At 40.7% G+C, this 13,694-nt stretch overlaps 1 protein-coding gene across 1 annotated transcript; it reads left to right on the top strand.

The window, feature by feature from the left end:
- Positions 1–22: 22 nt before the first annotated feature.
- tspan36 (tetraspanin 36) lies at positions 23–7,845 on the top strand. Its single transcript, XM_040154340.1, has 7 exons — positions 23–249; positions 3,890–4,081; positions 4,400–4,474; positions 4,674–4,769; positions 5,738–5,887; positions 6,205–6,288; positions 6,969–7,845. The coding sequence occupies exons 1-7, from the start codon at positions 190–192 to the stop codon at positions 7,047–7,049; spliced, it is 738 nt and encodes a 245-aa protein (XP_040010274.1). The 5' UTR covers positions 23–189; the 3' UTR covers positions 7,050–7,845.
- Positions 7,846–13,694: the final 5,849 nt, after the last annotated feature.

The raw sequence follows: 13,694 nt of genomic DNA, 5'->3' as shown, positions 1-13,694 counted from the left end.
TGTTGTGTTACATCGCTCACCTCCCCAAAGCATGTGACCGTGTGATCTCAGTCACTGCACTCAGACAAAGTGAGAAATCTTGTGACCAGAGCTTCGGCGGCAGGAGCAGCCCCGGCGCTGAGCGAGATAAAAAGTGGACCGCAGCGGCTCCGAAGTCCCCCTTCACTCGCCCGACCTCCGCCGCACACCATGGACTGCGGGATTTTCACGTCTAAAACCGTCCTCCTCTTCCTCAGCTTGATATTCTGGGTAAGTCGGGGTGTTCATTTTCTCCACCCGCGAAGATTTTAATTTGCCCTGACGGCTGGAGAGAGGAGAGCAGAAGCGTGTTTGGTGGCTTTGCAGCGTTGCCTCCCCCCCCCCCTGTTCATCGTCGTTATTGGTTACTATTCAGTCATCTGTGAGCCCCCGTGTTCTTTCAGGTTGGCATTACACAGATCAGAGTTAAGACTTGATAACATCGTGGTAACCTGCCACCTTTTTTTCCTGGCCGGCGCACTCTTACCACTTCACTGTACTTCCTCCTTTTAACTGTGCCTTTATAAAGTCCACATCTGCGCACTGCAATTACTAGAGGGGGCCCAGTGATTCTGGAAGGGCTCTGATTTACGTTTCTCAATGATGTGAACCTCAGTCTAACTGCGTTCAGGGGAAAAGTTGACTCACTCAGCCAACTTGAATTCTGACTGACTCAGAATCTGACCAGAACTCACGTCTGGCTTTGCGTCAAAGTAAATTTTGCATTTGTATATTGTTGGCTTATAGTGGCTAATTCCCAAACGTCTCTTCCCATTCGGCCTCTGGCCCCTGGCAAACAGTTGTTAGTGCTCCTCTCTCCCCTTCAGACGAAATGGGTTTTGAAGGGACCACCAAACCTCTCCACCTGTCTGTGGCTGATGTCTGTGTAATTAGATCACTGTGACTGACCTGTGTGCGTATTTGCAAGGGAAACCACAGCCGCGCTTTATCTTTTTAATACGAAAAACCACATCCACTTTTGCCTTCCGTATTCTTTATCTGCTATCTTCTACTTTGCGTTTCACACTTGCCATTTTCCCATTTCTAACGGGCATATTAATGTGTTCAATGAGTCTGTGCTGAATGGTTGTCAATTTTTAGGGTTTATTAAGTTCCTCTGTCCTTCACCATATTCCAAAGTCGGTCTTTCCTTTATTTCTCGCCCGCAAGGCAACACACGCAAGATATCCCTGCCATAGGGCAAAGATCTGGCACATACCTTGCGAGCGTCCATGAGTGAAACAGCAAAAACTCAATACGATCTTCTCTCATTTATAAACCACATAACTCAAAAGATCACCCCACGCTGGGGTTTATCCCGTTCTTTCCATCAGCTGCAGCTCAGTTGTGTAGTCTTTAACACCTCGTGACTGTTATGAAGAATGTGGGGCAAACTTACGCTGGCCAACAGTCTGGTACTAAACAAACCGGTTCCATGTATTAGAGTAAAACAGTGAGCATCTGTCTGAAACAGCTGTTAGAGTGAGATTATGAGAAACTGCTTGTTTTGAACAAGAGTAACTGAAACTTGGACACAGGAGAGACATTGAGAAAATGTTTTGGGGTTTTTTTGTTTTTAAAAAAAAAAAATCAAAATTCAACGAGAATATCAACTTATCCTTTTAAACTCTGCCAGACTCACTGCCTGGTCTCTCTCTACAAAAACATATTATGCAGCTAAACATCATGCAAACCCACAAAAGTTCGTCTAAAGTCTTTTGACGATCCCAAAGTTTCAAAGGACCGCAGGTATTTTGTACTGAATTTAGTGAAAATGATCCACTTCACAACTGATGTAATGCTTCTGTGATAAAGCATGGTTTCTTTGTATTATAAAATTGAATCAGTCATTGTACCTAATTGTGTAATAAAAAGTTTGTTCTCTAAACAAATTGGGTGATTTGAAGGGTTTGGCCCCAGAGGTTTCTCACATTCCAGAGAGGTGGCACTGTGCATGGGTGCTATACGTCGGGTAAGCCTTTTTGTGCTGCTTCTAGGCACAAGATCAGAGTTTCTGGAAAGATTAGGGGGGGGGGGGGGGATCCCGTGACTATGGAGTGATTAAGAAAAGTGAGTCATGGGGTTGAACTGAGGGATGAATAAATGTTTGGCCACACAAAACACACACTCTCACATACGAAAAACCCAAGCACACAATGTATAACCCATGTCATTAGGAGGGCAAGAAATACTGAAAATGACGAAATCCGCAGACGAAGGGGGATTTCTGTTTTGGTTTTTTTTTTTTTTTTTTGGTTTTTTTAGTAATAACAGGTCGTCTTTGTTGCCACAAAGTTTCCATCTTTGATGCAAAGGGGAATTGAGCTGATCACATATTCTCTTGTTCTCATATTCCCGCTGTGCTGCCAGAATGTAAAAAAACAGGATTTGCACAAACAGCCATATTTGAGTGTAATCTCGTTTGCAGTTTAGATTCTGAAGCGTTAGGCATGTAGCTTTCATCACTCGGCAGTTGTTTTCACTTTGCTCTCTTTTTCTCCCACACTAGTGGGCTTCTTTTACCACTGACTGGAGCTTTAATCAAGCCTGATACAGTGCGTTTCAAAGGGCAAAAGGAAGTCAGGGGGGCTGATGATGAGATAAATATAAAACAGCCATTGTTTTCTTAAGAGTTGTCTCTGCTTAACCAGATAGTTAAACACACACAGAAATACAGAACAAAGGTGTCATTTTACACACACAAAAAAAATCATTTGAACGTCACTGTAATTTCAGTCTGCAAACTCTGCCCGTATGCAAGCAGTCTCATGACCGGGGAGCTCACTACTGGAGCATGACTTGTAGAAAAGGTCATGATGATGGTGTGACTCAGTGCCTCATCCGCATTTGACTCCACAGGAGCAGACCATCAGTGATCTTACAGCCTGGGTTTATCAGGGAGCATATTGAATGATTCATTCAGAACAAATACCCTCGTGCTCTATCTAAAAGTGTTTTAACAGGCAGCTTTATTCTCACTTTGATGCTATTTGTGATTATAGATTATAGGTTATTATCAAGCAGGCTACTGTATGTTACTATCTCTCCTATCTTTTTGACCTCAGAGTTTAAGATGGAATGACATAGTTCAGTACAGTCCAAGTTATTCACTTTGCTGTGTTTTAACTACATCATGTTTACATTCAAAACACCAAATGGCTGACTCATTTCATATATCAGTGTTGATGAGTGGAAGGTTAAAAAACTGCTCTTTCCTCTCAGCTTTTTGACTATTTAATGTACAGAATATGAACATGACGCTATCAACCACAGCAGAGGGAGAAAAACACAGATCATGTGACGAATCCCTTTCGATTGTATAAGTGTGTGTTTTATTTCTCCAGTACGTTGCTTTGTTAAATGCAAAGTCTTAACTATTCTGAGGTTTTCTGGAAAAGCTGAAGGGCCATTACTTTATGATTGTTGACTCTTTTTAGAACAGACCTAAGTAACTAGAGTAGGAAAAATTGTCAAAAATGGGACAGTTTAACATAATTTAGCTCTCGGCTCTGTACCTGGTGCTTAGTGTAGAGGGTTGTGTAATTAAACAGTGTCAGCACGTAAAAATGAACACAGTTCAATAGTGTTAATTTCAGTGGATACCCATTTTTGTGTTTATTCCCAGAACAACAACTAAGACAAGCATACAGAGAAATGAGAAAACTAGTGTCTTCTAATGATAATTAAAAAAAAAATTTTCTTTACCTTTACTCTGTATAATATACTCATATAATTCTTTAACGATTATCTATGCAACAATAAAAGCATTCTGATCTGCATGCACACATGGTAACCATATTGCTAACTTGTCAATTGTGAATCAACAGTAGCATGTGTAACATATGATGATGATGTTCCCTCCTCCCGGCAGGCTGCAGGAGCGGCGTTGGCCTACGTTGGCGCCTATGTGATCAAGAGCTATGACAACTTTGAAGGTTTCATTCAGGACAAGTACGCCCTGGTCCCAGCAGCTATCATCATTGGCATCAGCGTGGTGATGTTCCTTTTTGGTCTGTTGGGATGCTGCTCCACAATCCGGGAGTCCAAATTCGGCCTCAGCTTTGTAAGTGTGTGTGTGTGTGTGTGTGTGTGTGTGTGTTTGAGAGAGAGTGAGAGAGAGGAAGTGGCAGGAGAGCTTAGCTGTGGGCTATAATTCGTGCTTCAATCATCCTCTCATTTCCCTCAAATTTGTTTGTTTGTCAGACTCTACAGCTGCATCCTCAGCTGTAGACTCGAAAAGTGCAAGTGCAAACGTACCAACGTACCAAGTACCAATTTTTAGTTGGCATCTTTGATGATTCATTTATGTTTTCACTCGGTTGTACTTCTATTTTACTCACCCATTTTCTTTACAACTTCTCTCATTTTCTTCCCTCCCCAGTTCTTTCTGGTCATCATGTTGATCTTTGCAGCTGAAATAGCTGCTCTGGTATTTAGCTTCATCTACCAAGGCAAGGTGAGCCACAGATATTGTACATAGTCTCTGTCACACAATGTTTGCTGCTGACCATAATCTATATTAGGATTTCTTTCATCCCCATCATTTCAAATCTGCTCTGCCACACTCGTATACTCTGTCTGCCCATAAGTAAAGTCCCTGAAGACATACATTGTGTTTTGTTTTTTTTTGTTTTTTTCTTCTTGTATCTGTCCAGATAAACGGGGACCTGGAGCACTCAATGAATGATGCCTTAGCAAAGTATGATGGAGAGGGCACTGAGACCAAAGGTGTGGACTATCTGCAGACTCAGGTTGGTGTTATGTTCGGCTGTATATAAATAGTTTATTTAGCTCTGTTCTCTGTTTTTCCTCTTCAACCTCTTCTGCTTTACTTGCTTTCATTTCCTTCTCTTGTTCTTTCATTTTACCCCTCAGTCTGTCTTTCTCTCTGTTCCCTTATTAGAAAAATCCACCTTTAAACAGCAACAGCTAAATAGAGTATACTGTATATTTTGTATTTTTTTTTTTTTACTATTCCTTAGGATAACTGGCGATATGTAGACAATATATATTATTGAGTAGAGCTGTTTTTATATAAATTTGTGTTCTCTTTGCCTTAAAGGCAAGATCATAATTAAATGAAACTAATTTCCAAGTCTATAAATTGACAATGACCCTCATCCATATAACAAATTATTTTCTTTTTCAAAAATTTTCTTGTGTGTTACTGCAAGAACAAAAGTATGTGAATACATTTAACGTGAATAGTCTTTCTTTAAATAGTTTAGCAGTTTGTTGATATACTGTATATCAGTGTCAGCGTGTATGCTCAAAAATATTGTGGTATACTGGTCGTGCCAGCCTGCCCTAATTTTGAAGTATTTGTACCACAGCTAAAATTAACTGTGAAAGAAAAAGGCTTCAACAGACAAATAAATAAAATGTCCATAAACAACTCATGAGTGCTCCACCGACATGCTTTGATGCTCCAAATATACATCTCTGCGTCTGTCAGTTGTCATTGTGGTAAGTGCAGGAAGTTGCGGGCTGAAGTAGGACATAAAGCAGGTAGATTGAGAGTGTGCAGGTCAAAAAATAAACAACACTACACGCACCCCTAAATAACTTCTGTACCATTACTCACTCATACATAGGTGTAGATTGACGGTAGTGTAAGAAGGTGGATGTTTCCAGTGGCTATTTCTCATAAAGCATCTACCTTTCCCCCTACCTTTCTCTCCTCTCTTATCGCCTGTCCATGCTCTCTTTGACTCTGCAGTTGCAGTGCTGTGGCGTGATAAATTACACCAGCTGGTCCAACACGCCCTGGTCTGTCAGCCACAACGGCACGGTGCCTCTGTCCTGCTGTAAAAACGGCACCATACAGTGCACCGGCAGACTGGATCAACCAGACCTGCTTAATGTAGAGGTAAATCATGCAGAGTCACACTTTGCCCCTTTTGACAGAAATACTGGGTCGGTGTACATGTGGTCACACGTGCTTATGTCATTGTTGTAAGTGGGATTGTAAGCTGTTTATTTGGTATTGCTTTATAAATGCTTTTATCTGCTTCTCCCCTGCGACTTGAAGACAGGAACTAGCTTACACTGAATGACTTTTAACGCTTAATGTCTCCAAAAATAAAGTCTCCAAAACCGAACTGTCTTCCAGGTATTTTCAGGCAGACATTTCCCATGTAGGATGAGCATGTATGTACACTCACTGCACTCGTGCATGTATTTTAGGGTTGTGAGGTCAAGCTTACCAGCCTCCTGCAGGATGTGTGGGGATACGCCATGCTGGTCATTCTGGGCTTCGCCATCATCAAGGTAAAGACGGGTGCAGTCAGCGTGACACCAACACGCACTTCCGCAGTTGTGAAAGAGCGTTGCTGTGCATACCCCACGGCAAAATATGTGCCGGCAAGCGGATGAATCAGCTGATATTGGAGATATTCATCAGTCAGTGCAACAGATGGCGTATCTTTTTGGAGAAATAGTAGGCTCCACATTATATATGCTCAATATGCTTTGTTGTACCTTCCAAGCGCATGGATTTTGTAACCTAGCCCTAGTTGTGTGGTATGTTAGAGCTTGTCCCCTCACGCAAAAGTACAATGATCGCTCTGTGGAAGGCTACCCTTTGAAACAGAAAAGGGACAGTGTGACATCCTGTCAGCCATTCCAGCATTTATGGGCTTTATTGATTCAGTTAGGTTTTTCAAAGTGATCTTTCTAAGAAAGCCAAACTCAGACATGGCCATACAAGGGAAAGATATCTGAGTGGGATGTCCTCCCTATTGTGCTGTAGACTACTTCGTAATTCTTGCTCTTTCACAGAGATTGAATGCGGTCCTTGATCCTAACCTGACCTTCTCAAATACAGCAGTTAAAGTACTTGTAACTCCTTACATAGCACCCCAGAGCTAATCTGTTCACATAACCTACACTGCTTCAGAAAGTACATTTTAAGAGCTTGAGTCTGATTACCTTTATTTTTCCTGTTGCAGTTCTTTGGGATGCTGAGCGTATGTGTGATCACCTGTAGAGCTGGCAGCCGGAGGATTGGCTACCAGCCTCTCTATGCCTGAAACACTTCACTGAAACCACCTGCCACCTCCTCATTTTGACCTACTGGGTTTGCTCACCACGTGATAACGGCAAGCACCCTTGTCTGCATTGTACAGAAGCATCCAGGTCAAACATGTACAAATCTGAGATTTATTTTCAATAACGGGATATAAAACACACACAAGTGGCAAGCTCATCTTGCCATAACATTGCTCCTCAGACGAGATCAACACGAATGTGGCGTGGCTTTGAAAGTTGAGTTACTGTCTGAATTTCCCTCTGGAGATTTTAATGAGTTCCTGAAGTTTCCATTTTGGTTGAACTGCCAAAGGTTTCTGTACTGCCACAACCCAACGATGGCCCTCTTTGACATAACACAGATGACGATGATATAATAAACCTTTTTTTGTTTTAGTAATTAAATTATAGAAAAATGCTGATCCCTGTTGGATTTTGTGTGACTTACTCTTCTGCAGCAGCTTCTTGTTTCTAACGCTGCCTGTAAACCTAGTGCGGCTGCCATGACATCACATGAGAGAAAAGGTGACAGAAAAGAAAAGTATTTCTGGACAAAACTTCTACTTGTAAATCTTGTTGAGCCTTTTCACTCTGCTGTATCATGTAGATATTCTCTTAAAGAAAACTATTCTTTGGAATGTACTATAGTGATGGACTACAAACAATATTAAAAAGCAATTATAGGCAAACCAATTATATACATATATGTGATGTTATGGTCAGTTAAATGTATCTAGTTAAGTTCCAGTTCTGCACAGTTTGACTTTGGTTGTGTTTATTATGTTTCCAAATTAAAAAAGGTGAATATTTCACAATAATTTGGAGTTTGGTGCTGTTATATCACATCTTGTTATTACCTTGTCTTCTGTGTTTTTTGTGTTTTTAACCTTTTTTAGAATATTAACCTAATTTAGAATATTAAATCCGTCTTTATAGATAGGACATAACTGATAGTTGGACACACATTTTATTATGTGTTGTTATCGAAAAACACTGTTATGTCTAATCCTGTGCCAAAATACCTTTTTTACATCTTCTTTTCAAACAGCATGGTTGTTTTACGGCAGGCCACTGTTACAGAGTGCACTTTCAGAACATCACAGTAAACGTGACCCTCATTGGTTATCTCTCTCACCTCCTGACTCTGCTGATAAAGAGGCCCTTAGTTTGGCACACACAGAAGATAGGAGTGTTCTTCTTACATAAGCCTCAAAGAGATAAATGAAATTATAAACCCATGTCCAGGGGCATTATAGTCAGTAATCATCACACAGCACGGATTAAAGGATATACGTCACCTACTGACGAGGCTGTGGATACAACTGATTCCTGCCGTACGTTTAATTCAGACTTAAATGATCCCTTTACCTTTTTCATAAGGGATTCGAACCAGCTATGCCTTAACGTCATTTCCCTCCCCTATTAATCCTGTAATAATCAAATCCAAAACTCCATTAGCATTAGAACCCTTTTTTGCTGTTGTATGTTTAGTTGCAGTAATGTGGAAGATCCTGTAGGTGGTGTTCGTGAACCTACGCTGAGTTTGAGGTCTAAGCCAGCAGCTGTGGCGGTGAAGGGGCCCAAGAAACACTTAACTTGTACTCTCTGCAGAGGTAGCAGAAGATGTTAGTCCATATTTTGTCATTCAGTTATTGTATCTATATATTAATGGACAAAAAATGCATGAATGCAGTAAGTCTGCTTTCAGACAATGATACAAATAGGATTTTTACTTGTTTTAGAGCTTGAAGAATCACAGATGATTCTTTTATCAACAATTATTTAGGTACTTCATATCAACAAAACTTTCATGCTGTTAGTTGTGGTGGAGCCTCAATGAACTGCTCTATGTGTGATCAATATTAATGATGTGCGCTTATGGAAGTGACCCTGCTGACCTGTCTCAGTCTGTGTCTGTCTCATATCTCTTGACTGCATATCTTATTCAGTGCATATCCCCGCTGCTCCAGGCGGTGTTGGCATTTAGACAGGCCGGTCCTTTTCAGAGCACACTGTTCTCACACACATGGCAAGATAACCTTGTCAGCTTTGCGGCCCGTTTTCCTCCCCCCTTCCTGTCTATCCTGTCTGATTCTCCTGTCCCCCTCATGTCTGTTTATCTTTGCGTGCTGGTGTCAGTTTCTCAGCCTACCTTTTCTCTCCTCATACATCTTTCTCTGCCTGTTTCTGTTTTACATTTGAGGTGTATTTGCATCTCTATTTCCTACATGGTCCACCCATCTGTTTTCTGTTCTCTGCTCTTGTTTTTCTCAACTTCCCTCACTCTGTAGTGTCTCATGTGTTAACCCTTGGTATCAGGTGGTGCAGCAAGGAAGATAGTGCTCTTTCTCAGAAATGCTTCAGTCTGTGAATAACACAAATCAGTCTGAACAGATGTATATTGAAGTAAATTGCCTGGAAATTATACAAGCGCAGAAACCACAAAGATTTTCAATCATTAGTTTTAGCTTTCAAACATTGGCAGGTTACATTACGCAGCCAGGCCAGTGAAGTGAAGGCTTATGAGTTCTGATACGAACTTAGCATCTAAGACTGCTGCACAAACATGTTTTGAACCCTTTTTTAATTTTCTTAAATGCTTTTTTTTCTTTGCGTATTGTATATTTGTTTAGTTTATAGTTTCTTTGTTGTTGTTGTTTTTAGGTGTACTGTAGATATGGGTGAATATGGATATGGATGTTAGTATGTAGAGTTATGTTATATTTTGATGTTTTTCTTGGTTTTATGATATGACTGAAAACGCTATTAGTACATTTTTTTTCAAAAAAAAAAAAGATACAGGCAAGTAAATCAAGCCTGTCAGAGAAAGTTGGTCCACCTTGTTGAATCCAGCAATTTAGAAGTGAATTTATATAAAGTTAAGGGATTCACAAGGGACAGATTAAGAAAAATATTGGTCAAAAATGAAGCATCAGAGGTCAAGAGGTCCTGACTTTTAGTCTCTTTTATGGTTTCAGCTCCAAAAACACTGGGTCATACATTTCCCATAATGCAGCTGGATAGAGTCTTTCATTTCATTAGTCCTCCAAGCCTCCTAAATGCCAACTTATTTCAGACCTCACACCTCAAACCACTTAGGTGTCAAGTCCAATCCAAGATAACCCTGGTGACTTCATTAGGTTGAACGCTGTAAAAACCGTGCCATGCACGATTTAAATATCATATATAGGAAAACAATAAACATGGATAGCATGAGGTTTGAATCAGCCTTATTTCCTTCCTGTTTTATAGCAGCCCGTTCAGCCTGCACTTTCTCTCACCTGAAAGGTAAAAATGAGAAGTGAACTGAGAAGTGTCGAATTCACTCGGGTAGGAGTTGTTTTTTCACATAGCATTTGCCATTGTAGCGTTTTCTATTCCCTTATGAGTTGCTTTGCACACCTCCAGATGTGACCCCTCATTCTTTGTCTCTCCTGTTTGGGCCATCCAGTCTCTGGAAAAAAACATTCAGCGCAAGTGCACACCGAGCAAGACGACTAAGCCAGATGTCGTCACAGGGAAATTTCAGCCTGACCTCTAATTTATTTATTTCCTGTGCTGCTCAGACAGGGATCTGTTGGAGGGCGGTAATCTGAGGAGGACACACACAATGCTGCTGGCCACTCTGTGCTGAAGGTGGGCAGGCAGTTTCTGTGTGTCTCTGTAGAGATCCAAGGACTCTTGTCCAGAGAATTCCTTCATGACTCATGCAACATTTCTACTACTAAATATCTCCTCTGGATTTGTGTTCTTTTGTTACATATCTGCTCGCTTTAACATCAAACAAGTCCCAAAGACCCCTGCTTACCGGTTTGCTTTTGAACTGTATGACATGGTAGATGATGGCGAATGTTTGCTTTCTAGTAGTTGCTTTCATAAGAAAAAAGAGGGACTTCTTCTCCTTTTTATTAAAAAATATTACAAACAAATCAGGAAGCAGAAAAGTGTCCCCGTTTTATTTGTCTTTCTGCCCTTCAAATTTCTTCTCAGGGCAGGCCCATAAATATTGACCACACGTTGTCAAGACCAGGAGCAGGTGCTGCTGACAACATACCTGCCTCTGTGTGTGTGTGTGTGTGTGTATGTGTGTGTGTTTCTGTAAATAGCCACCCACCACCAACACTGTGATGTCTCAATTTGTCAGATGCTATCAGTATTAATTAGAGAGGTCTGCCAGAAAAGAGGAACGGAAATACAGCACAGAGACAGAGAACAAAGACTCGAATGGAACAAATAAGCAGCAGCTGTATCATAGAATTATCCATATTATATATAATATTGTAAACTTAATCTTTGCAGCATAAATTGTTACAAGAAATATTCATGTTGTCTAGCCCCCCCCCCTCCCTTTATTTCTGCAGTTTCTTTGACTGTTCTTTTCCTATTCTTGTGTCATTATAGTCACACAATCTCCCAAAAGACTCATGAATTACTAACAAGAGGTTATTTTTGTGAATTTCATCAAGCCGGCATATCAGAGCACAGTTTTAATTGCTGCCATCTCATCTTTCTGTTGTAAATAACAGTAGGTTGTGATGTTGCAGTGTTTCAGAAGCTGTGCCAGTGCAGTAAAATAAAAACACACACAGGAGACACCAGAAAGTGATGTTTCATGCCTTAGTTATTGTAGATACACTTTTGAACTGCATCACTGTTAGTGCCAGTCATGAGGGAGGCATATCACAACAACATTAAACAAGCTATTAAAGTCATGTTTTGTGTGTGTGTGTGTGTGTTAAATTCATTTAATCACGTCATCGGTGATTATTTGAAATATGTACAGCTTTGCATGGATTTGCAGAGAATGGTTTTTGTGAAGTATGAAACCAATAGAAAATACACCTCTAAATAATATTGAAAGAAAAAAAGAGATTTCACCTTTCGTCATAACCTGACTGCTTCCCTGCCACTGAATAAAAACATCTGGGAAAAAGACTTTTCTCTGATGCAGCTACAACAAAGGTAATTTAACAATTTCCTTTTCACTACATTCCATTTGTATACTTGTCTTATCTTGCCAACGCACAGGGAAGGGAGCAGATATGCAGCTGGAAGATGTAAAGCTGAAAGTGAATCCAAGTTGAATCCAAGTTGAATCGAGGCGGTTTCGCTTTAGCTACATCATACAGGAGGTACGGGACTTGCACAGTTGTTGTTGTGGAGGGGGCCGAACGTCTCTTTGTCACACTGAATTTTCCATCAGCACCAGCCCTCTGATTACAACCACCCTTCGGTAATCAGAAAGGAACCACTGACCAATCATCTGCTTTAGCAAATGGATCATCAGATTGTTGATTCACACATTTAATTTAGTTTAAAAAAAAACGGTCTCATAAAATAGTAAAGTAAAAAGAGGTGTAAAATGAGCAACAAATAGGAAGCAAAGCAAAAGAGTCGAATTTTCATCTGTTAACATGACTTTCAATATATAATTTAAACAATTAAAGATCTCCTGCGCCTTGTACAGCTGCTCTGTGGTCTTAAAGTTTGGAAAGTGAAGGTCTGATGATCTTTAATTTCCACAGCATCCTGCGTCAGACTCACAGGGAGTTGTGGCTCACCATTACCTCAGATATCTCACACACTGTATTTATGTTCACTTGTACTTGTACCGTATGGCATCTAAGCCGGCAGAAATGGCGTACAAAATACACAACTATCCCCGCAACTCCCCTCCACTCTTCCCTCTGATGGAGCCATGACATCGGTGTGTCACTTTACACAGGGCTCGTTACATGAGGTTACTCCTGGGTCTGTGTTCTACGGCCTCTCTCCTCTTTGTTAATCCCTGCAGCTGTAGCACGTCTGCATGATCATTATCACATTCACCATGACCTGCCCTCTCTTTGCTTGTCTTTCTCTCACTGCACTGACTCTCATAACCACCCTCCACCATAACACACTGGAAACGTTGGAGAAAACTCCTTTTTTTGTCAGGCTCTCTCCAGCTTCGAGGAGGCCTACAACCTACACAGTGCATCAAGTTCAAACTGAGTTTTCTGAGATCATCAGCAGTGGTTTTTGGGAAAAGTCAGAAATCGAAAACTGAACCGAAACACGACGAAAATAATAACAGACCTATGGAATGCGGAAAAAAAAACAATGATATATCAAATAGTAAGAGTAGATTTTTCCTTTAATATCACATTTTTCACTGTTGTCTTTAGTTCTGCATTTATTTGTAATGACCATTGACCTGACAAAGTTAATTTTACTAACGGAGTTTTAAGGAACAACCAATCGGCAAGTGATAGAGCTGGTAAAACTTTCAAACTTGGGTTGGGGCCAGTAAATTGTAAAAATGTTTCATTTTACCATGGACTAATAGACTAGAAATCATCTCAGAAAGCACATAAAATAGCCTTTTTTGTTTTCCCTTGTCTTTTTTCATGGGAATGAAAAGTGACATGTTTGACCACATAAACGGTCATTTCCAGTTTTCCTGTTTTCTAGGAGCCTATAAGCATGTCATCTCCACCTTCGCAGAAGTGACATGCTTATACCAGCTCTTACATTTCATTTTCAGCCCGTCTATGACTGCGTCTGCCCACAGTGTAGACCTGCTCCACATCTCTTCTCCTCCAACAAACTGTCATTTCTTTTGGAGGTCCTCGACGCGGCGGCATCCTCGCCGTAAATATTCATTC

Source organism: Xiphias gladius, chromosome 19 (genome assembly GCF_016859285.1).
Source record: "Xiphias gladius isolate SHS-SW01 ecotype Sanya breed wild chromosome 19, ASM1685928v1, whole genome shotgun sequence".
Taxonomy (NCBI): Eukaryota; Metazoa; Chordata; class Actinopteri; order Istiophoriformes; family Xiphiidae; genus Xiphias; species Xiphias gladius.
This window is presented reverse-complemented; position numbering and strand designations above follow the sequence as displayed.